This window comes from Podarcis vaucheri, assembly GCF_965113315.1.
Source record: "Podarcis vaucheri genome assembly, chromosome: 14".
Lineage (NCBI taxonomy): Eukaryota > Metazoa > Chordata > Lepidosauria > Squamata > Lacertidae > Podarcis > Podarcis vaucheri.
In genome coordinates, this window is record NC_138752.1 from 22272651 (window position 1) to 22297064 (window position 24414).

The following is a 24414-nucleotide window of genomic DNA, read 5'->3' on the forward strand; positions in this document are numbered from 1 at the left end:
TGTAAAGGAGCCAGAGTTACTGGAAGGAACACAGAATCAGGCAGCCTTCTTTTTATTTATACAACCAAAGCACTTACCCAAAGCATTGGCTTCTGTGCATCTACCCAGCCCTGTTTTCTTGAGTTCAGATTCCGTGTTTAGGCAGGGGACAGTCAAGATGTTCTCATTTGGCTCCCTTTCTGAATGTCCCCTTTTTGCCACCGCCACTGTTGCTTTTTCTGACTCACTGGCCTTCCCCTCTGGGCTCAATCTGCAGCATCTCCCAGAGCTGATAGAGAAACCATGCAGATGCTACTACTCTTTGTCACCACTTGCTCAGAAAAAGGCAAGTGAATAGGAGGCAGCAGCAAGGGATTGGCAGGGCACCCCTGGTGGATCATGGGTTTCAGGAGGTGCACATCAGTGCTGACTCCTGACACTGCCCATGATGTTAGGTGTAACAAACACATTTCTGTTAAACTTGTTTGAAGAAGCGGGTTTGAGTCATTATTTATTCTTTTCTCCAACAGGACTTTAAAGCCCATGTGATTCACCATTTTGCTGCCCTTGCCTTGATGTTCCTCTCCTGGTGTAGCAATCACGTCCGCATAGGAACGATGGTCATGCTCATCCATGACTCTGCAGATTTCTGGCTGGAGGTAAAAGCTGTTTGGTTTCAAGTGCCTTCTATTTATAAGATCATACTGGGTTTGTGTTCTTTGTTTTGCTCGTTCAGACATTTGGTTTGACAAGCGAAGACAGTCAATTTTGGCCTATGTAGTTGTCAACCAGTTTTACGTGAAGGGCAACTGATGTCCCATTGGGAAATGAAAGTGCTTTCCTTTGAAAATTATTTTGCACTTTCAAAGGTCTATATAACAAGCATTTGAGAACTTCTCCCTCAATCTATTTTGGTTGGCTGAGTCAAAAGTGGTAGATGGATCAATGGAGGTTGCATTTGTTTTGATTCGTATATTTGCAAATGATGTGAGACTGTGTGAAGCATTGGTCAGTAGTGCTATAGCCAGCTCTAAGTCTACCCCCCCCCCTTGTTCCTCATGTAAGATGTTGTTTGTGTGGAGCCTAGCAGGTGTCTTGGCTAGGTTTCTAGCATAAAGTTTGGAGGGAACACCCAGAAAACTAATAGGGCGATAATTCTTGTGAAGGGACTTCAGGATGGATCTGGAAGCATATTCCTCCCCCCAACTATGTTCCTGATCCTTCAGAGGGAGTGCAACCTTGTCCAGAACTGGTGAACTACCCAACTCCCAGACCCGAGAACCGCTCATTCACAGTGCCTCCATCTCACCAGGATTCTGTTTCAGCTTGTTGGCCCTCATCCATCCAGGCACTGTTTTAAAAGAGTCAGAGCTTCTCCTGAGTCATATGTAGCAGAGAGTTAGAGCTGGGTGTCATACTGATGATACCCTGCCCCATATCTCCTAATGACCGCTTCCAGCAGCTTCATATTGTTATTGAACAGCATTGGAGAGGAGCACTGCAGGGAAGATGCTGGCATAGGAAGAATTACACCATTGGTCCCTCCCTATCTGCACTGGGCCAGAAGTATGGAGTGCCGGAGGTGTCAGTACCAGTGGGGTGGGACGGAAGTGCAGTGAGATATGCTTTGATAGCTCTCGCAGGGAGGTTTAGAAAGGACTGGGAGTGGCAGACTGCAGATTAGATGAAAGCCTATGGAAGTAGGAAGCAAGCTGCTATTGATTTATCGAGCTCAATATTGTCAGCACTGACCAGCAACTGCTCTTCAGGCTTCCAGACAGGGAACATTCCCAACTCTACCTGGACGTCTCCAAGATTGAACCAGGGACCTCCTTCATACAAGACAGAGAACCATACCAAGAAGGGCCAGCTCATGGCTGTTCTAGCGCACTGTGCAACTGTTTGATAATCCTGGAGATTTGAAAGAGGGGAATCTCCTAAATTTATGGATGTTGCCTAATGGATTTGTTTGCATTCCAGGCAGCAAAGATGTTCAACTACGCTCGCTGGGAGAAAACTTGCAGTTTCTTCTTCGTTGTCTTCTCCATTGCATTCTTCATCACGCGAATGATTTTCTTCCCCTTTTGGTGAGTTGCTTCATATGGACTAGCAACGTGAACACATGTTCAGGGTAAAACAAAGGGTTGTATCCAATGTAGCACTACATAATGGGCCTATCCAGATAGGAATTTCCACTTTCTCAATAGAACTCCCCTGCCTCTCCTGAAAAGTGTTCTACACTTCCCTCAATCATCTGGAGGAGATTTGGGGAGGGTGGGGAGAGCAGAGGAGAGGAGCAGAGCCTAAAGTTCAATTGCGCGAGCGGAGATCCTTACACTGATGGGATGCATTAGTCGGACACCAATATTACAAAATTCAACTTTTGTTATAGTAGTGATTGTGCCCTCTGTTGGCTGTGTTCAAGGGTGAGTGGCATTTGTTATTCAAGAAGGAACACCTAGTCCTGCATCAGTCTGCCTAGGTCCTTAGATCAGGGATGGAGATCAATGGATGAAAGGCGGGTTAAAAATGCCCTTAATAAAAGAATGAATGATACTGCCTGAATGGCACCACCCATAAAGAGAGGAAGAGACCTCCTTGCAGGTGTAGAGGGGTTCACTGAGATATACAGAAGTGGAAAAACAAGCAAACAAACAGGAGCAATCTTGAATTGAAAAACTGAATGAATATGGCAAGTTCTGTAGAGGTTATTTTAAATTTCTTTTTTTACTTTCCTTTTTTTCTGATCCTTTTATATTTCTGAAATAATGAGGCTTGGGGGCTTCCTTTTGAAGAAGGAAGGCACAGAGCACCAATGTGCCTTTGCTTCTACACATGGTCCATTAACTTTGTGTTGCTGTTTGGTATGAGAGGAGCATGATGAGCTTTAGGATAGAAAACCTTTCCTGGCTGCCTTTGATTTGAGCTCTCATCTGTGTTTGTGCTCTGTCAGCATTCAAGTGTGTCTGTTCTTAATTTTAGCATTGCCTTTTTTTTTTAATAGACTTTTTGTTTTGTTCTGCATTTTACTTTTAACTACTGTACACTGCCTTGATGCCCTAAGGGCAGCATAAAAGCCAACCACAATTACAGTGATCCATGATGTTCTTTGGAAAGTGGCTTGTCTCTCTCCTCTGTGCATTTGGACACCTCTTGCAATATTGCAACCAAATTTTGCATGATGGTTCCTGAGATCAAGGAGTAGGATTTCATCTGTATTTCGATACAGTTGGACACCATTTTGAATCAAGGCGGCAGGCTGAACAGATGGTTCCTCAATCCTTCCCCCTGCAAATATTTATATTTTTATTGACTTTTCAATAATATGCATTAAAGGAGCACAATAATATCCATACAAAGAAGAAAAAATGTCAATACCCCCCCTCTTGTCAGAAGTCAGGTAAGTATTATCCATATTCTATAGTATGTCCTTTACCCATGTTTGGTTACTATCTAGTTTTGTATCCCTTCAACACGGTTTTTTATCATAGTTTCTATCACTCAACAGAGATAGGGCACACACCAACATAGTTTTGACAAAGGAAAAGCAACCAGGAAGTCAAGATGAGTACTGATGCAGCCAACATAATGTTCTCCAGTCCACATGTAATCAGTGGCCACCAATTGGCCTAGAAAACACCCGATTTCTCTCTTTTCCTTTCAATACTGCTGCACCATGAGTTGTTTCCTCTGCAAGTGCTAGTCTCCAGACATTTTTGAACCATAGTTGAACCTCATTCCTGTGATGAAGGGCCAGGTTTTCAACCATGCTTGGACATGATTTGGTGCCATCTTGAATCAAGATGGTAAATTGAACCTTTCAAGGCTGCACAGATTTCAACTGCTGGTATCAAAATGGCACTGATCTCTTTGTCTTGTGGAATTCCCAAGCAAAGCAGGTCATGGGGATGTTAGTAAAGGCATACACTGCTTAAAATCCACCAGGGTCCCATGCACACTTTGTCACAATACTTTTTCTATTTCAGGATTCTACGATCCTCATTGATCTATCCTATGTATTATACACAGACATTAGTCCTAGCATATGTCGTCTACAATGTACCTTTATTGATCCTGCAAGGTCTGCATCTGTACTGGGGCTACTTAGTTTTCAAAATTCTGAAGAAATTCATCTTTATAAAGGTAAGACTTAAGCTTCAGCCAAAGCATCCGCGTAAGTGTATGATTTGGGCAGAAGTCCATTTGATAATGATAGACTAGGAAACTCCCAGTTCTCTTAACTCTTCGCTTTTTAAGAACTATCATTTACATCAAGGGCAGGAAAACTCAGGTCTGGGGTCCAGAATGCAGCCCTCCATGCCCAGGGGTACCAACTTCAATAAAATATTTGGGGGGGGGGCAGGTAAATCCCACCCCTCATAACTGATCACAAGACAGGGCTCTCCCAAACCATCTGAATGGCAATGGCCAGCCCCCTCAATGGCCAGCCCCCTCAAATATTTTATTGGGGGGTCGAAAGGACCTTGGCTTCTAGTTGTTGGCTCCTATGTCCATGTCTCTATGTATGACCCCTGTATGTATGTGTTTGCAGTTTTACACAATATTTTAGAAATGGAGCATCAAAACAGCAGTTGTCTGTACAGTGGTGGTCATAATACCGCCCTTCCTTTGCCATCTGGGATGACTTCAGGAGGCTCTCCCTCCCATCTGTTTTCCAAAGGGTTTGCAAAGTTGGCTGTGAAGGCGGCTTGTGTCCCCAAAGCTGTTAAGCAGATTTCAAAAGCAACTTGCTTGGCAGGCCATGTCACGAGATCATCTGTTTATAGAAGTTGGCACTATACTAGATATTTAAATGCATATCTCTCTGCAGCCATCCCCACTGCTGCAACTACATATTGCTGGTTCAGGGGAATGCCAATTAGATGTGGGCCTCGATTTAGCAAGATTTTGTCTCTGTGTCTAGTTACTTTTTGGTGGTATTCATTCAGGAAGCAAAGTTTATTTTTTATCAACAGCAGGAATTAAGACAATTCCAAATTGTAACCTCAGGGGCAGTACCACTGGCTGTAGGAAATGTGTGACCATTGCCAAAGTTTTCCATCTCCTCTTCCTTGTATCATTGATTCATGCAAAATGAACAAGGTGATCCCTATTTCACTTCATTGGCTGCTGCTTCTGAGGGTAGGGAAACTGGTAGCATGATGAAATCACAGCATGTATTTCATATCACTACACAAAAACCTTAAGAGGAGCGCCTGTAGCTCAGTGGCAGAGCCCAAAAGCGTCCTGGTTCAATTCCCCGGGATCCCCCAGGACTTGGAAAGACTCTTGGCTGAAACTCTAGAAAGCTGCTGCAAGTCTGTGCAGGTCTAGCTCAGGATAACACAGCTTCCAATGTTCTCAGGGGAGAGGCCATAGATCAATGATGCCGCAGATAGTTTGCAAGAAAAAGATAACACATTCAGTCCGTGGCATCTTTCCCATACGAAACTCTGGAGAGGGCTGAAATCAAATCAAGTTTGTAACCTAGGCAAATGCAGAGGACATGGACATGGACTCATTATGACAGCACCCTGTGTTCCAGCTGTCTGGCATGCTCTTTTCAGCAGCAAGTAGATGCATATCCTCCTTCATCTCTAGTTCTTTATATGTAGGAACATCAGTTCTACAAGCAACATTTTATGGCTGTGGTTCTTAACTATTTTGGGGGTCGCTGACCTCTTTGAGAATCTGATGAAAGCTATGGGCCCCTTTCCCCAGTAAAATGCAAATAAAGGCATAACGCTAAGTTTATTGCATTGGGGAAATTTGTGTGTGTGTATGTTGTTCATGGATGCCCTGATGGTCCATGGACCACAGGTTAAGAATGCCTACTTTGTGGCTTCAAAATAACCTAAACACCTGTCTGAGCCCTTATATCCCAGCCCAGTCACTGAGATTATCCATTCCAGATGTATTAACACATGTTACAGAGACCCAATTGGCCTACACTGGATGTTGGGCATTTTGTGTTGCAAGTCCGCTGCCTATGAGATACTCTTCCAGCATATATTTGGCAGAGGCATTCTCACTTTTGACTTTCAGACACCTCGTAGAAACCTTTGTTATGCAGACAGCCCTGTTCGGTTTTTAGTTTATCTGTATTGGTGTCTGTGTGTGTTTTGTCCTGAACCCCTGGCCTGCCTGGCAGCAAGTCAGCTTGTCAAGTGCAAAGTATAAAAACCAGGGGTTAATCCACACAAGAAATGTCCAAAGGTCAGGAAACACAGTCCAGGATTAATCCAAGTAGCCAAGTCTGAAGTCCAGGAGACAGTCCAGAGTCAAACCCGAAGCACAGTCCCATAGAGAACATCCAAGTCAAGGTCCCTCAACATGGGCAGCTGAGCAGACACAACCCCTCAGCTCTTGTTTCCCTTTTGTTCTTTGCATGCTGATTGCAACATCTGGGCTTGGTGAAGCATGTGACACTCACCTGTTCTGAGCCTACTGAGGAATCACACACCTCTTCCCAGAGCTAGCAAGCCCTACCTGGCTAGCTAGTGAGCTGGGCTGTGGGCTCTTGCCTGTCTCAGTTTCCTAGAGTGCTACTCCTGCTTCTCCCTACTCCTCAGAGAGTAGACAGGGGCCCCTTTGGCTCTGGTGATGGGTCCCAATGCTCTTGTTCCTGCACATTGATCCCCATCTCCTCGCCATCCTCTATCACCCTGTGAGTACTTCCTTCCCCATCCCCTTGCCAGGATCCCATTTCTCCTCCTCCTGTCTTCTCCTTCTCCTTCTCCTTCTCCTTCTCCTTCTTCTTTTTCTTCTTCTCATCCTGCCAGTTCATGTCATGTTTTAACTTTGTACACCACCCTAATATTTTGTGATATAGAATGTCATTTGTGGAATAGAAATACTTTTATACATAAATGTACTATGCACTTGCGAAGGGCCAGTTCACCAGTTGGATTTCCTGAATTTGTCACCAGTTGGATTTCCTGAATTTGTGATTTTGAAGAAAAGGTTTTGTTTGCCATGTCAGGTTAGGTTAGGGAATAGTAACACAGAATCCACTCCCCACTCACAACCCTGTTTTGTGCTGTTTGAGCTACCATCTTGATGTTCAAGGATTTCTGTTGCTAAGAAGCCCATTTTGTTTCTGTAATACAACTCCCTCTTGCAGTTACAATGCGCTCTTGAGTCAAGCTTCCAGCATCACTGAAACACGTCCAGAGCCATAATGTCTAAACATAGGGTGGATATTTTAGGGACAAGCTTTAAAACATGTGGGTAATTGAGGATGTGGAATGATGTACTGGTGGAAAGTATCTTGCCAAAGGGAATCCACTGAGATTAACTGCTTTCTTTCCAGAGCTGAATGAATGAGTATAAAGGATGGCTATGCATCTATACTACTGAGGCAAATTAAGGCAGGACACTTTTAGAGCATGGCTATTAAAGGATACTGCCGTTGTCTGAGATGTGCAGAATGCCTGTAGGTTTTGAGTTTTTGACTTATACCCTATGCAAGCATTAGATTGCCAGGCTGTGTGTTGTGCCATACCCACAGCATCCAGTTAAATCACTCATATGCCAGCCATGGCTTCCCAAAGAATTCTGAGAACCATGTTTTGTTGAGGGATCTGATCTCATGAACCTACAATTAACAAACAGCTCCTAGGATTCTCCTGGACTCTTAAAATGGTATAAGAGTGCTTTAAATGGATGTTGTGTGGATGTGACTTCAGAATAGATGATCATGTGATAGAAAAAGCCTAGCTCCTCCTCATTCCTTTGAGCAGAGCCAATCCAGTGGCTTGGGAAGGAGGGGTTCATACAGATGTAAGTGATCCCTCAAACAGCCCGGTCCCAAATGTTTTAGGGCTTCAGAGATCAAAAACAGCCCCTTAAATTATCCAGCATCGTAAGGAAGAACCAGTCACCTGGGTCTTGCCCATAAAAAGCAAGTCTAGAGTGAGGGCAGGCATCCCCCAACTCGGCCCTCCAGATGTTTTGGGACTACAACTCCCATCATCCCTAGCTAGCAGGACCAGTGGCCAGGGGTGATGGGAATTGTAGTCCCAAAACAGCTGGAGGGCCAAGTTTGGGGGTGCCTGGACTAGGGTGATGCCTGCTGTTTCCAGGAACTCTTTAACATTGTGAGACTTTTTGTGTGGGTGAGCTGAGAGTTTGTTTGGACCGTGGGCGAGACCCCAGAGGCTGAGAGGGAGGTTGCGTTAGAAGGAAAATGAACTGATACTGATTTATACATATTAGTGACAAAAGTCACAATTTTATATATAACTCTGCATTTTTTGTCTGTTGTTGCTTCAGTTTTTTGTACACCGTTTAGAGGTGTTTTTATGTTTATGGAAACCAAAGAATCAAATCACTCAGACCAAATTGGGACAAATGACGCCCAGGGCAAGTGGCGCATTTTTGTGTGTGTACCTCATCAATCACGTTCTTCTTATGTTCTTAACTGACTTTAGAGAGGATGTGCAACCCTCTTTAAAACTGGTTGCAAATCTCTTTCAAGATCAGCTGCCTTTCGGACCAACAGTACCTCTATCTTCTTTGACTTAAGCATCGGGGCTTTCTTTTTTGCCCTTATCCAACCCAGAATTGCTTCCAGTCAGATACTCATTCTGGATTTCCTCTGCTTTCTTTGAACTTGTTAATGGGAAAGCAAAGGCAGAGCTCTAGAGAAAGCAGCTTGGATCTGGATGTGGAAGTCCCCCAAGATCAAAAGCCTTGAGGTCCTCAGCACTACCTCTGAGATCAACCCCACTAATCTGGGCAGAGAGACCATTAGAAATGGGATGGATAGTGCACTAACAGAATCCCAAACCTGCCTTAAACCTCTGATGCAGTGGTAGCCGATGTGGTGCCCTCCAGTTCTTGTGGACTGAAACTCCAGCATGGCTATTGGTCAGGGATGATGGTAGTTGTAGTCTAGGATGTCTGAAAGGCACTATGTCGGCTACCCCTTCTCTAACACCCGGGACTGACATTTGAAACTGATGCACTGGGTGGGGAAGATTTAACGTGAACCTTGTGAAATGTTCCTTGGGATGTCTCCATATCTTGCACCCAATTTTGTTTGTTTTTTTGCTTGCTAGTATTGTCTTGCTTGCAAAGCCTTCAGGGTTCAGAAACTGCCATATTTTGAGCCAATCAGCAATCTCATTTTGAGTAAGAACCTTAGCTTGGTGTTGCTTCAGCAATTTTTGTTGGCTCCTCACCAAGGGTGTTTCCTACCACTGTAATTTTGGTCTGGATGATTACAGTGTTGCTAACACCTTGTGAGAAGCTTTGATGCGAAGGGATAATGGAAAATCCCAGCGGAGCCAAACTGATTGTATGCTAATGTTTTTCTTGGTATTGGCCATCAAATCTGCCTGTAGTTATTTCTGCCCCAACCACAGATCTTTCACCACCACCACTTCTTTGGCTCAAGATTTTCCTCCCTACTTTTTTCTCTCAGTGTCATATCCGAGATGTTTCCGCAGATGTTTCCACACTGGTTCCATTCAGTTTATTGTAATAGCTGTCAACTAAAAAAATGTAGCAGGGGGCCTGGGAATCCTGCAAAATATCCAGCAATCGCTTGTGGAGAAGTCTTGGTGCCAGCACCAAGGAGAACCTTTCACCCTCCAGATGTTTTTGGACTACAGCTCCCATCATCCCTGACAATTGGCCATGCTGTCTTGGCTGATGGGAATTGGAGTTCAACAACATTTGAAGGAACAAAAGTTCCCTACCATTGGCTTAAGGTGAGGGTCTTGCCCACCTTTGGTCCTCAAACACACACACGCACACACACACACACACACACACACACACACACATCTGAAGGTGCCAAGGATTAAACCGGAATCTTTATGCATGCAAAGCATGAACTATGAGCTGTCTCTAATAAGCTCTTTAAGAAAGTAGGGTGAGATTGTCTTGTTTTTCATGTTCTCCTTTTGAAAACAGGTTTTCAGGTTTACCTCTATGATCATGCCATTTGGGGGCGGATGGATGTGGGCTAATGGAAGCTAAAGACTCCTGATGATTTTATCTCAGTCTTTGCATAAGTATCAAGTAATGCGGAGAGCATTGTAGAGCCTGGGCCACAACTCTGCCTTAAAAACCTCAGGTTGGGATAGCTGTGTCAGTAGAGCGTAAGACTCTTAACCCCAGGGTCTTGGGTTGGAGCTCCACATTGGGCAACATATTCCTGCACTGCAGGGGGTTGGACCAGATGGCCCTTGTGGTTCTTTCCAGCTCTACAACTCTATGAGTCTAGGTTTCCATAGCCAATATCTGCCTCTCTTTCTACCATAAACATTCTCCACTGGTTAAAGGCAGACGCTTTTGTAGAAAACCCCAGAGACGTGGTAAAGTATACTACCGTATTAAAACATTGTCTTCTCCTTCAAGTTCACTCTTGAGTCCCGTTCCTCCCAGTTGTGACAGAAGAGTCCTTGCTGCTACAGTTGCGGTACGTCGCACCACCTTGCTTTCCGGTGTGCGAAGCAGCAGGTCAGGCGCTGTTCCAACACAACAACAAATGAAAGCAGAGCAAACTCAGCATCTTCGGAGCTGCGGTTCACATGTTGGTCACCAGTCATTTTATAGTCAGTTATCCTTTCCAGGTGCTTCCTATCTCACATATCCCAGCCTGGGCTAAAATTGGCGATGACAAGGTAAGCACCAGCTCTGGCATCCGCATGCTCACCCTGGATGCATGCTCCGCCCTGGTGTCCTGGGCACCTAACAGAATCTCCAAGCCAATGGTAATCATTTGCAAAACGGCACATCAAATTGAACTACTGATTCATCTCCTCTGTGATGCAGCTTGTTCTGTAAATCATGTCTGTGGTGCTGATTCTCTTGAGTTCTGTATAAATCATATTTACCCACAATCATCTTTTCCTCTTAACCTCTTGTCCCATTGAGATTCACTGGCCTCTCTGAAGGCTCACCTTTTCCTTTTGTTTATTAGTAGACTAACCGTCTTCCAGTAGGGAGTTAGACTGCCCTAGAAGTGGGAGAGATTTCCTGCTCTGGGACATATGTACCGAAGGATTTGGCTTCTGTTCTCCTTTTCGTCTTTACTGATTTGAGACACCGTTGTTGTTTCATGGTTGATCAAAGAAATTACTCAGATCACTTTTGCCATTTAGGACCTTGTTTGGTGAACCAGCTTCTTTTGGCTTAAGTTTCTCTTTTTTTTAGTAGGTCATTTTTCTATTAGAGGTCTCTACAATTAGACAATTCTGTCTCCAAAAGTGGCAAGTTCTGTTCAGTATCGAAGAAAGTAATGCATGTTTCCATTTCCTGTTGCTCACATTTCCATGAAGTTAACTGGGAGAGTGTGGGTGGCTATTGTGGTTGTCTTTACCAAGAGCTGTTGAACTTTAGCACTAATTAAAAATCTGATTATACTGCCAGGGATCAGCACATCCTGTGTCCTGCAAATCCTGATTCTCCTTTTAATCTTACACCACTTCATTTTAACTGCACTGAGAGTGGCAACACCTTTGCTATTCACTTTCCCCCAAACAATTCATTAATTCCCATGTGTTCTATATCCCTGGAAGCATCTCTATAGTCTTTCCAACCTCCTGCCACTCAGAATCCAGATCAGACTAAGAGTGCAGGATCAGACTAAGGGTGCATTTCCTCAACACCCTTTTTCCAGAAGCAGGCAGCCAGATGCAGCTAGCATTCCATGGACCACAATTTTGGAACCTCTGCTCTAATCTTATGATGAGGAACCTATTGCTCTCCAGATGTTGTTGGGTTCCAACCTTCCATCATCCCCAGCCAGCATGGGATGATGATAGGGGCGATGGGAGTTGGGAATCCAAAAACATCTGGAGGGCCACAGGTTTTCACACCATTACCATAACATAAAGCTATGGTTTTCCCAGTAGTGATGTATTCCCAGTAGTGATGTATGGAAGTGAGAGCTGGACCATAAAGAAGGTTGATCGCCGAAGAATTGATGCTTTTGAATTATGGTGCTGGAGGAGACTCTTGAGAGTCCCATGGACTACAAGAAGATCAAACCTATCCATTCTGAAGGAAATCAGCCCTGAGAGCTCACTGGAAGGACAGATCGTGAAGCTGAGGCTCCAATACTTTGACCACCTCATGAGAAGAGAAGACTCCCTGGAAAAGACCCTTATGTTGGGAAAGATTGAGGGCACAAGGAGAAGGGGACGACAGAGGACGAGAGGGTTGGACAGTGTTCTTGAAGCTACCAGCATGAGTTTGACCAAACTGCGGGAGGCAGTGGAAGACAGGAGTGCCTGGCGTGCTCTGGTCCATAGGGTCACGAAGAGTCGGACACAACTCAACGACTAAACAACAACAACAACCATAACAGCCATTTTGTTGAGCATCTTTGGTGCCTTATCCCACTCCACTCCACCCCAACCCCCAATTGTGGTATTTGAAGGCTTGTTTATACAATTTAACAGGCTCAAGTAGTAAATATTTTATTGGGCTGTGTAGCTTCAGGCCACATGTGGGCGTTTGGGTGGGGTGTCCTTGTGTTCAAATGTTCCTACAAGGAAGAAACTCCCTGCATATAGATAAATGAACTGTCAGGGAGAAATGATGCTGAGCCTGTCTTAATGACCTGCTAGCTTTCTATGTTTGTGGAGCTTTCATTGAAGGAGAAACTGTAGTCTTCCTACCTGTAACCTGAAAAGATTCAGACCAAGATCAGCTTTTCTATTTGATTCTACAGGGATTCATCTTGTTAACATCTCCTCATTCTTCTGTTTTATCTTGTAACTTCACCTATCCCAAACATCCTGTGACTTAAATACCTTCCACTCAGCAAATGAACACTTGGGCAATGCGGCTTAAGTAACTCAGCCTACCTGGAACACTGTGGAACTGGCGGCAACTTTGCTGGTGAAAGGACAGTTTTCACACACACCCCTTGCTGCTCCTATCCCATTCAACTTCAGAGTGGCTTTGTTAAAAGAGAGAGAGAGAGAATAGGGAATGGTGCCATTTCCTCTTCAGCAGCCGAAAATTCCAAGAAGCTGGATGGCTTCTATATAGTGTGAAGCTCTCCTCCTTTTTTATTGACTTCCTCTTCAGTCAAAAACAAAAGCAAAAACCCTTGGCTTTTATACAACATCCCCACTCTGGAATGTGTTTCGTGGAGAGTAAGTTGGCCAACGTTGGAGTCCAAGATCGAAATCTGATGCTGCAGTCAAGAGTGTAAAATGTTCCTGCCAAGGCAAAGATCTTCCTGAAAAGAACATGCTGGTCTCCACCCAATGAATTTTTTTCAGTTTATAGAAAATCAAAGAAGAAAGCGTTTATTGGCCCAGAAACCTGTCAGTCAAGTGAGCTGAACAGGATATGTGGTGAAAAGGAACATCTCAAAATGCTGCATGAAGAAAATCAGCAAAGTGACCTTTTCTCACACTTCCTTCACTCTGGTACATTATCCGTAAACACTTGCCTGGTAAGCTCATTCAGAAACCATTCTTACTCCCCAAAGCTGAACATTCTTGTGGCAAAAGCAATACCCATTTCAGAGGATTCCGCCCCTGAATGTTTGAGAAAAATACTTGAGGGCAAAAAGCATCAATGGGAGATGTCCTTCCTCGGTTTCCTGTACAACCTTTTGCCTTCTACCGGTTTTTCCTCAGCACTTTCATGGCTTCACATAGCAACTGGAAACAGCAATGCAGTAATAAGGGATCTTGGGATTCCCTTCTGGATGTAATGTCACTTGGAAAAACCACAAAGGGAAGACTGCAGCTTTTGTGCAGAGAACAGCGCTTTCGATTTTGTAGGAAAATACTGCCCAGAAAATCCATACCAACCAGATCCACTTCAGTAGTGGGGAGGGCGGCAGTGGTGCTCACCTGACCTGGTTCCTGTGCTGCTGCCATATGCCAGGATGGAGAAAGGGCAGGGCAAGGTTGGCACATTGCAAATGCACCAGCAGCTCCTCTCTCTCTCTGCAACCATTTGTTCAGACTTGTGAATGTGATTCTGTTAATCAATTCAGGTGCAAGTTCCAACCAGACTCTCAGTTTCATCTTTGTATGTCGCTATTGCGTGACAGGAGTCATTCTGCTCCCATGCTAACACCCTTGGCATCACACAGCAGTGTGCTTTGGTGCCAGCCCCAAGTTCCCAGAAGAAGAAGAAGAAGAGGAAGAGTTTGGATTTGATATCCCGCCTTTCACTCCCTTTAAGGAGTCTCAAAGCGGCTAACATTCTCCTTTCCCTTCCTCCCCCACAACAAACACTCTGTGAGGTGAGTGGGGCTGAGAGACTTCAAAGAAGTGTGACTGGCCCAAGGTCACCCAGCAGCTGCATGTGGAGGAGCGGAGACGCGAACCCGGTTCCCCAGATTACGAGACTACCGCTCTTAACCACTACACCACACTGGCTCTGATTGTTCCGGGAAACCCCATTGACATGCAGATAATAGTTAGCTTTTTTCCTAGGATTCCAGGCAGCTTGCTTCTCTGTGTGTGAAGATGAGAAACTGTTAAATATAAACCACTGGGTGCAGATCATGTGGGCACGCAGGCAACTTCCTTCCTCTCCAAGTGGGATGGAGCTACTATGCCAGCTTCCCAGTAGGTGGGTCACAGTGGCTTAACAGTGTGGGGAGGCAGAAGGGAGACTGGTGCGGTGCAAACACATTTGCGGGATTGTCTCCGCTGGAAGGTCTGCACTATTCTAACCTCCCTCCTACATTGCCCCTCTCCTTCCTGGTGTGGACGAGAGTATTTGAGAATTATTTTAGGGTTGCAAAGATCTAGAATTATAGAGTTGGAAGGACCAAAGAGTCATCCAGTCTATCCTTCTGCAATGCAGGATCTGCTAAAGATCAATTATTGAAAGGCTGTATTGCTTGTGAGGAACAGGTAGAAACCCAGCAGAGAGTCTCCTTCTTTAGGTAAATTTCCCCAAGGGAAGCAGGCTTTTTGCACCCATTTTCATAGTCAGGGCTTTTTCTCAGCCGGAACTCATGCCTCCATCCCAAAACCCAGCACCTCACTTACCCAGTTTTGGGGAAACAGAGCAAGGGCTGGTGGGGGGCATCGAGTGTAGCTGAGGACCACCAAAAGTGACCGAGGGCCGTATGCGGCGGATCACTGTTAGAGCATGAGACTCTTAATCTCGGTCATGGGTTTGAGCCCCTCATTGGATGAAAGATTCCTGAATTGTAGGGGGGTGGTCTAGATAACTCTGGTGGTCCCTTGCAGCTGGGATTCTGTGAATGTAGCCAAGCTGTTTCAAAGAAGGTTTGACTTCATCATGCCAGCTTCAGCTAACTTTGCAGTTTTGTTCTTCCAGCTACATCCCAAGAATTTGTTTTCGATAACAAGTTCTGAGAACACCACTTTTCCTTTGTCGCGTAAGCATCCAATCCCCGTTCGCTTCCATCATCACCCCTTGTCAGCAACCTCAAGCAGAAGGTTTTCAGGCCTGGGGTTTTTTACTCCCACACCGATAAGCAAAAGTGACCCTTCCTCCCCCCACCCCACCCCACCCCACCCCACTAGGAACCCGGCCAAGCAGCTCCATCCCACCTTGCAAGCTAAGTATGGGCCTAGCCCCATCTGAAGGGCTGAGCAGGCAGAGCCATTTCAACTGCCCAGACGATCTGTGATGACAGCACTCGATAAAATGCACCCCAACCTGAGAAGTCTGTTTTTTGGCTAAGGAAGCATTCATAATGTGAAACAAAGTCTAATAACAAGGAGCTCTTTAGCTCAACTCTAAGCTTTTGTCTTAGGGTTAACAAAGAAATTCCGTAACAGCACCAAAATGCTTATTATATCGGCCTTTGTTTCGTTGCCAGGAGGAGATTTATAATTGGACTCGCTGGGGAAGCAATGGGATGTGATGACTTGTGCGGGGCTGCCTGAGCTTTTGACATTCTCCCAAAGTCACATACCCTGGAGTAGTTAGCGGATTTCAATAACAAAGCCAGCAGAATTTATAGGAAGCCACGGAGTACACGATTAATTGTGAATTATTGTAGTCTCCACCTGGTTAAAACTGAGCAGTAACTTAAGAGACTAGTTTGATATTGAGTGCTGTTGGCTTTTCTGGAAAATGAGAGACGTGGAGGTCATAGAATGGTAGCGTTGTAAGGGGGTCATCTAGCCCAAACCTCCTGCTATTCAGGAAACTCGACTAAAGTATCCATGGCAGGTGACCATCCAACCTCTGTTTAAAAAATCCAAAGGAAGGAGATTCCAGCACGTTCTGAGGGAATCTGTTCCCATGTCAAACAGCTCTTACTCCCCCGATCCACTAAGCTTGTAACTCTAGCAAAAAAAAGGGGGGGGGGATGATATTTGTCTGGCATGACTTGTTTCTGAGAAACCCATGCTGGCTTAGTAATCACAGCATCCTTTTCTAAGTGCTTGCAAACCAAATGCTTGAATTACCTGTTCAAGAACCTTCCCTGGTATCGATGTCAAGCTCATTGGTTGGTAGTTACCTGGGTCTTCTCCCCCCCCCCCAATATTTGCCCACCTCCAGTCTGCAGGGACCTCACCTGTTATCCAATATTTTTCAAAGCCTGTAGACAGAGGCTCTGAGATTACCTCCGCAAGCTCCTTTAGTACTCCTGGGTGCAGCTCATCAGGCCCTGGAGATCTGAATTCATTTAAAGTAGCTAACCACCTCTTTTCCTAACCTGGACTGCAGCTCCCTCCTCACATCTTTATTGTGTTATCACCAGGCTGGGCACTGTGAGGCAGAGGAGATAAGTAACTTTTTCTTATTAGGCTTTGCAGGCTTGCAGGGGCAGGAATTGAAACAACCATTTTTTCCCAGTGATACAAAGGGAGCAGGGCAAACAGATTTCTCCTGCGACTGGTGGAGGTGGGAAAGCTTTTGTTTTTTCAGGATGTCCTCACAATCAAACACGTGGCTATAATTCTTTGCACACTTCCTTAGGAGCAAGCCCCATTGGAGATGCTGGAACTTGTTTCTGAGTAAAGAATCACAATGGGTCTGTGTGTTGTATACAGATTGCCAATGCAGACTGGATTGTACTGATGGACTCAAAAGTTTTAATACCATTCTATAATTCTCCCATGATGTATCTGGGTTATTTGAAACTCCTCTCCCATGTGACTATCCATCGTACGCTACTGTCAATTAAAAAGGAAGATTGTCTTATCACCGCATGAATGGATTGTTAATAGGCCAACTGAAGGCCATCACCCAGGCCTATTCACAATAATTTTATTTTATTTTTACATGTTGGGATTAACACGAGTTGACTTTCTCAGTGGATTTAGGTACCTGGAATTATTATCCTTGTAACTATTCAGCCGGGCTTCGAAATGTAGCTCAACACATCCTAGCTTGAGGCAGCTGTTTTTATAGAATGTCTCGAGTCGTGAACTGGTGACATTTCACATAATTTCAGAGCAGATTCCAGAGTCCACTAAAAAAGAGAGAGAGATAGCAACGAAATAGTCTTGAACATGCAAAATGGGCAGAAAGATCTTTTCTTGTGCTTTTCCTCTTTTGCTTGCACTACACAAAAGCAACAGCCTTCTTTATGTGTTCATGGATGAATGTCCCATTAATATTTCAACAAACTTCTAGATAATACACTGGGGTGGGGTGGGGTGAGGAAGCATTTCTTCATAAACACAGCCTCAATATCTTTAGACCCATAGGAAGCTACCTTCTGCTGAGTCAGATCAGGGGACCATCTAATTAAGGATTGCCTTCATTGACTGCCAACAGCTGCCCACTGCTTCAGACAGGACATTCCTACCTGGAGATGCTTGGGACTGAATTTGGTACCTCTTGCATGCAGAGCAGATGCTCTACCACTGAGCCACAGCCCTTCTTGGCTCAGTCACAAGCAAATCCAGCATGTGCACACCCAGAACTGGACAGTAAGCCCAGTTCCTATTCTCTCTCTGTGCTCAGTATGCCTGTTCTTTTTTAATTTGTGGAGGCTTTCCTCCCTGTGCGCTCCTGTGGTAATCATCGCGGACCCCCAGAAAACATTGTTGCCTTTTGACAGCGAATGCAAAGTGAGTCCTTAGCTCAGGAAGTGCCAGTGGGCGATTTGAACAAAATGATACCTCATCAATTGTCTGTGCAGGGCTTTTCCTTTCCTTCTATCTGATGGTGTGCCAAGTTTATCCTACAGTATTTACACTGTGATTTGTTTGTTTGGATACCCTTGTGAGCATTGCTCTGGAAAAGACAAAAGAGAGAACCCCAGGAAGTTTATGTTTTGCGGTCAAGCTGGTAGAGTTTATGCTTTAATTTTCCCTCCTAGCTTTACTCTGTCTTCATGGAAACTTAATAGAGAAAGGGGAGTGGGGGACAATGATGGACAATTGCCGTCAGACTAGCTACTAACAGAGGAGTCTTTTACTAACTGTAGACCTGGGACAGATCTGAAAGGCCAGTGAATGAATGCCTGCACTTGTTTTGCAATTTTTATCCCAAAATGTTCTAAGGCCATTGTGCACTTACCTGTGAGCTCATGAGGGCTTACTTTTGAGTGGAGATGCATGGGATTGCACTGATGTTGGATGGAAAAGACTGAAGCACCGGGAATATTTCCTCCTGCAAGAGATTGGTGGGTGGAACTTGCTTCACGTTTAAAGTGCAGTGGTAGAGTCGCACAGCTATTTCACACAGCAATGGGTGTTCATTGAGAGAAAATCAGACTTAAACACTGATGAATTTTCAAATGCCTAAGAAAATGTGGAGAACTGAACATAAGAATGGAAAAATGAGAAACTGAGGGAAACCGAAAGTAGCCCAGCCCTGGGAAGTACTGGTGAGACAAGGACAATGTACTGGTAGTGCTAGTACACTCACTGCCCCTCCTGCGTCCTACTTGTTCATGAGTATTTATGATGGAATAGAGTTCCAGTTTTACATGAATCAGTTTTTACTGACCTGTTTTTTCTTCTCTTCCTCCTTCTCCTCCTTCTCCTCTGTATTTTCTACCAAATTATTCTTTGTTCTCAAGCACCTTCAGTTCAAATGTGCCTGGCCTCTGTTTTAGTGCAATGTAACCTGGGACGATGTAAGTTAATCTGTACATTGAGTTTCTAAACGTGCGGATTCCGGTGTAGGGTGCAGATTTGGCAAGAGTGTTTTCAGATCAGTTTCAGCCTCTGATTTGCTGCCTCTTTCTTCAATCAAAAGTAGCCTGTTTCCATTCCTTCTGAACAACACCCCGTGTCCTTTGGTTTAACTATATGTTCTGCTGCTGTCAGCAATGGATGTGTGTGTGTTGACATCTGTGAACGTTGACTAATACTCTTTGTCCCCTCCCCACTTAGCGTGTGAAAGATGAAAGGAGTGATGATGAAGAAGAAGAAGAAGATTCCTTCAGTGATGTCGAAGAGGAGTGCACCAAAAACGGAAGCAAGAATGGATTGAGCTACCCTCTCCTAAACAACAACAATCATTAGCGTGTTGCCAGCGCCTTCTCCTCAGGGTGCTGTTTGCTGCGCCTGAAACCCATCCTACAGTAGAGAGCTTAGCGTCAACATCTTAACTGGAGTCCATGATTGATTTTATTGCCGGCCAGTTGAGCTGGAAGAGAGCCCAGTTTCTTAAAAGAGCAAGAATAATTTGCTTAACTCGACAAAATGTGTTTAATGGGCCACTTTCTAACACAGTGCATACGGGTGCATGGCAAGCCTGACCTTTTCAACTCTTGAGAATTCTCAAGGATCGCCAAACAGTCTTTGGAGTGTCATCGTTTTGAACCGAGCTGCTCACACATTTAGAATTTGATAAGCGCTTTAAACAGTTTTGCCGAGTCTCTAATAATGTTTTAACATGATTTCATAAGTGCAGGGTTTTATGTGAAGTTGTTGCCACCAGAATTTTTTCAGTAAGGCATTAGGCCATCTTTGTTGAGTTTCAAGCCTTCATTGGTTGCTTACCTGAGAATTGCTTCTAATTCTCTCTTGGGAGGGTTGACCTTAGGAAGAGGCAGCGTGGACCAAACTCTACCAAGGTTCTTTGTGACATTTTTCTCCAGAATGACGATTGACCATTAAGCCGCTCTGGGAATTGTTGTTAAGTTGGTTTGTTACTTGATGGTAGAAGCACAAGACGTTGTGGGAGGGCCCAGCGGCCACCCTGGTATGTGGGGAGCCTGAGAACATAGACTTTAGACTGAGCCAGATCTATCTTGCTCAGCATTTTCTACACAAGCAGTTCTCCAGGGTTTCAGATAGGATTCTTTCCCCAGTTTTACCTAGAGATGCCGGTCATTGGACCTGGGGCCTTTTTAATGTAAGGCAGATGCCGTACCTTGGAGCTACAGCCCTTCTCTGCCCTGGAAGATGGTCCAAATGGCATCTCTGGTGGCTTACCACACGGTGGCTGCATGGAGAGCTGGGAGCTCCTAGTCCTAGCCCAGGTGGTTGCTGACAGCTCGGCACCACCTTCCTACCTCTCGAGTTAGAGATTTCTTGCTGGGCCTCCAGCAGCCTTGTGCAAATTGTGGGTGGCAGTGATCCCATGCATAGGTCATTCTGGAGTTGAAGGGCATAGAAGGCCTTGGTTGGGCTATATTGCTTCTTTCTCGGCTCAGTTGTGCCAAGTGGGAATTGCATTTTTTTAGGAAAGCAGCTCATTTGACGATGCCTTGAAGCCCTACAAAGAATTCCTCTTCCTTTATGTTTTTGTTACTCTGCTTTGCAGTGAGGTGTCCATTGAAGCCTGCTGCTTTCTCTTTCTAAAAACAATCTATCCTCCAAGAAACCAAGTAACACATCTGGAGTCCATGACTGCCTCTGTTTCAGGTTGGCATAATAATAATAATTTATTTATACTCCGGCCACCTGGCTGGGTTTCTGCAGCCACTCTGGGCAGCTCCCAACCAAATATTAAAAATACGATAAAAGATCAAACATTAAAAACTTCCCTAAACAGGGCTCCCTTCAGATGTCTTCTAAAAGTCAGATAGTTGTTTATTTCCTTGACGTCTGTCTCCCATTCCCAATGGGCACCAGCAACCACTAGGCCCAGTGAACGAGACACTGCTTAGTGATACTTCATGGACTCCTACTTAAGAATTGGCCTCTTTTCTTCTCAATTTTGCATCATCTCTGCTCCAAAGTGTTTTTTTAAAAAAAAAAAACAAAAAACTGAGGAAACTGGAAATAATTATTCTGAGGTTACACAATTCATCCCCCAAGAGATTCCACAGGTGGCGTCTCCCCAAGCCCCAACTCATTTGGCTGCTTATCTGGTAGGGAGAAAGGACAGCAGCAATTTCTGGATCAGCCTTCTCCAATCTGATGCCCTGAAAAGTTTTTGGACCGGAACTACTATCAGCCCCAGATTTGGGAAGGCTGATCTAGAGGAACAATATTGGCTCCGTATTCATGACTTTATCCCCCCCCCCCATTTGAACCGCACAAGTGTTGTAAAATCTCCCCTCTTTGGTCTGGGAGGGGGTGGGATGTGTGTGTATTCTGTATGTATAAATTGCAACGTCACCTACCTGTTAACGTGTGTACGTATTTATTTATATATTTACCTCTGCCTTTATATGAAAATGCCCAGCGAGTTGCTTTTTTTGCTACGTTTAGACAAACATTCAAGAGAGCTAGGACTAACCTTATTGTTGGACCAATCCTAGGTGGAAACCTAGGACCGCACTTGATGCGAGGAGCTATCCCTTCTTGGCAGTGACTTGGTGTGTTCAGTTCGGCCACTGATTGTCAGCTGGGAATGAAAGGGGGGCAGAAAGGGAAAAGGTCAGGAAACGGCCCTGAGCTCCTGTCTCAGCAGCAGCAGCAGCAGCAGATGGATCGATGAGGAGCCTTGTGGAATTGACCAGCATCTGAGACGGGTGAACAGCAAGTAGCCTGTAGGACCAGTGACTGGTTTGGGAAGGGCCGTAGCTCAGTCGCAAAGCGCTCATTCTGCACACAGAAAGCCTCAGGTTCAATCTCCAGCATGTTCAGGGAGGGCTGGTGAAAGTATTTTGCTTGAAACCTTGGAGAGCTACTGCCAGCCATTGAAGACAAAAACTGAGCAAGATAGGCCGGTGAACTGACACAGCATCAGGCAGCTTCCTATGAAGAGAAGGGGCAAGCCAGGGATGTTAAGGTGGCTGCCTTGTGCTACTGTATATTAGAAAAATGGGTGGGTGTGAAAAAGGGCCCCACCAGGGCTGGCAAGGCTGCTTGTCCAAATGGGATCAGTGAGGAGAACAGAGGCGCCAAGGAAATCCAGGATCCAGTGCAGATATGAACATGCAATCTGTGGGTGGGTGGAAGTTATTATTACTTTAAGACTTCAGGATGTTGCACTTGAGGTTCCAGTACAGAAACTGGTTTTTCAGTAAACCTTTTAAAAAAATGTGTTGTCTCGTCGTCTTTTGTTACATCAGTTCCATTGTGATGACAATAGCCTGCTTTATTTTTTTATGAATGGTTTCCCATAAAATACCTGAAATGTGATTTTGCAATGAGAACATCAGCAATAAAAAAAACAATTAAAGACAACTCCATATGTTAAAAAGAAATAATAATAAGAAAATAAAGAACCACCTGGTGTGTAGTGGGAGTAATTGCAAAGGGAAGGTGCCACCACACTAAAGGCCCAGTTTTCTATACCATACATACAGGGTACCTCCTGATGAGATTCTATCTGCAGTGTGCCTTCTCCTGCAGAGTGGAATGATTTGGGGGGGGGCATATAATGGGTGAGATGATATTTTAAATGGTGGCAATTAGAGTTTAAATGTACAGTCGTACCTTGGGTTAAGTACTTAATTTGTTCCGGAGGTCCATACTTAACCTGAAACTGTTCTTAACCTGAAGCACCACTTTAGCTAATGGGGCCTGCTGCTGCTGCCGCGCCACCGGACCACGATTTCTGTTCTCATCCTGAAGCAAAGTTCTTAACCTGAAGGACTATTTCTGGGTTAGCGGAGTCTGTAACCTGAAGCGTATTTAACCTGAAGCGTATGTAACCTGAGATACCACTATATTAACAGAAGTTTGAACTGTGCACTGAAATCCCTGCTTGGAGGAGAACCCCAAGACCTTGACTGTGGGAAATAGGAAAGCTAAGTTTATTACTGGAAATACATGTTGGATAGGAAAGAACTTAGTTCCAGCTAATTCAAGTGGGGCTAGCCTTACCCCAGACCCTCCAAGTGTTCCTATTCAGGGATAGTCCCGGATTTACAGAAGCTGTCCCAGTTTCTGACTGGATCCCAGAATGTCCCACTTTTCCTCAGGATGTCCCTATTTTCATCAGAAATATGTTGGAGGGTATGTTACCCCACATTTGGCTGGTTGACATATCAGCAGAATGGGCGCTAATACAAGTGCCGCCACTACAGGGCTTTATATACTAATAGTAACCTTTCCTGGTATCAAATCGGCAACCAGCACAGATCTCTGGGCACAGGTGTTATATGCTGACAAGGCCTCACGCCTGTCAGCAGTCATGCTGCAGTATTCTCCACTAACTGCAGCTTCTGGATCTGTCCTGAACCCCTGGCCTACCTGGCGGCAAGTCAGTGTGTCAAATCCAAAGTTAAAAGACCAGCGGTCAATCCACACAAGCAAAGTCCAAGGTCAGGAAACACAGTCCAGAGTCAAACCCGAAGCATGGTCCCATAGAAGTCCAGGAGCATCCAAGTCAAAGTCCCTCAATATGGGCAGCTGAGCAGACACAACCCCTCAGCTCTGCTTCACTTGTGTACTTTGCATGCTGATTGCAACATCTGGGCTTGATGAGGCATGTGACACACACCTGTTCCAAGCCTACTCCAGCTGAGGAATCACACACCTCTTCCCAGAGCTAGTGAGCCCCACCTGGCCAGCTAGGGAGCTGGGCTGTGGGCTGTAGCTTTCCTCTGCCTCCTGGAGACCACTGCTCCCTACTTCTCAGAGCCTGCTGTGTTCTGCTGCTCTGGTTCCTGTGCACTGACACCCATCCCTTCGCTATCCTCCGTCACCTTGTGAGTATTTCCTTCCCCATCCCCTGCTTCCCCCAGTGTGTCCTAAGGGGTGTAGCCAGGATCCTCTTCCTCCTCCCCGTTTCCCTGCCAGTTCATGTAGGGCTGCCATATGCCTGGATTTTCCCAGACATAAACAGTGTCTGGCTGAAAATTGCTGAAATGTCCAGGAAAATCCTAGCGTATGGCAACAGAAGTGTAGATTTGGGGGCAATAAATAAATAAATGATCAACAATTTTTGTGTCCGGATTTTCACTATTTGAAATATGGCAACCCTAAGTTCAAGACAATATCAAATCCTACAGTGCAATCCAGATAATGAACCAGACAGAGAACTTCTTCAATATATCATGGTTTGTTTATGTGCTAGAGATGAGGGAGGAATTCAGTTCAGATTTTAATGTAAACGTACCTAATCCCCACTTCCTAAATCACAGCTATCTTTTGAAATTCATACTCTAAAATTTGCAATGCTGCTCTCCAGAGAAAAGATGTACACTAAATTTTA

The 24414-nt window shown here is 44.9% G+C and overlaps 1 protein-coding gene across 3 annotated transcripts in view; it reads left to right on the plus strand.

The window, feature by feature from the left end:
- Positions 1–21429, plus strand: part of LOC309518314 (ceramide synthase 3-like) — a 79023-nt gene extending 57594 nt beyond the window's left edge. For all 3 annotated transcript variants that reach the window (XM_082198415.1, XM_082198416.1, XM_082198418.1), the window contains 4 exons: positions 510–638; positions 1960–2066; positions 3966–4122; positions 19248–21429. In XM_082198415.1, coding sequence (XP_082054541.1) covers positions 510–638; positions 1960–2066; positions 3966–4122; positions 19248–19379 — 525 coding nt within the window. In that variant the 3' untranslated portion in view covers positions 19380–21429. The remainder of the gene's footprint in view (positions 1–509; positions 639–1959; positions 2067–3965; positions 4123–19247) is intronic.
- The last annotated feature ends 2985 nt before the right edge of the window (positions 21430–24414 follow it).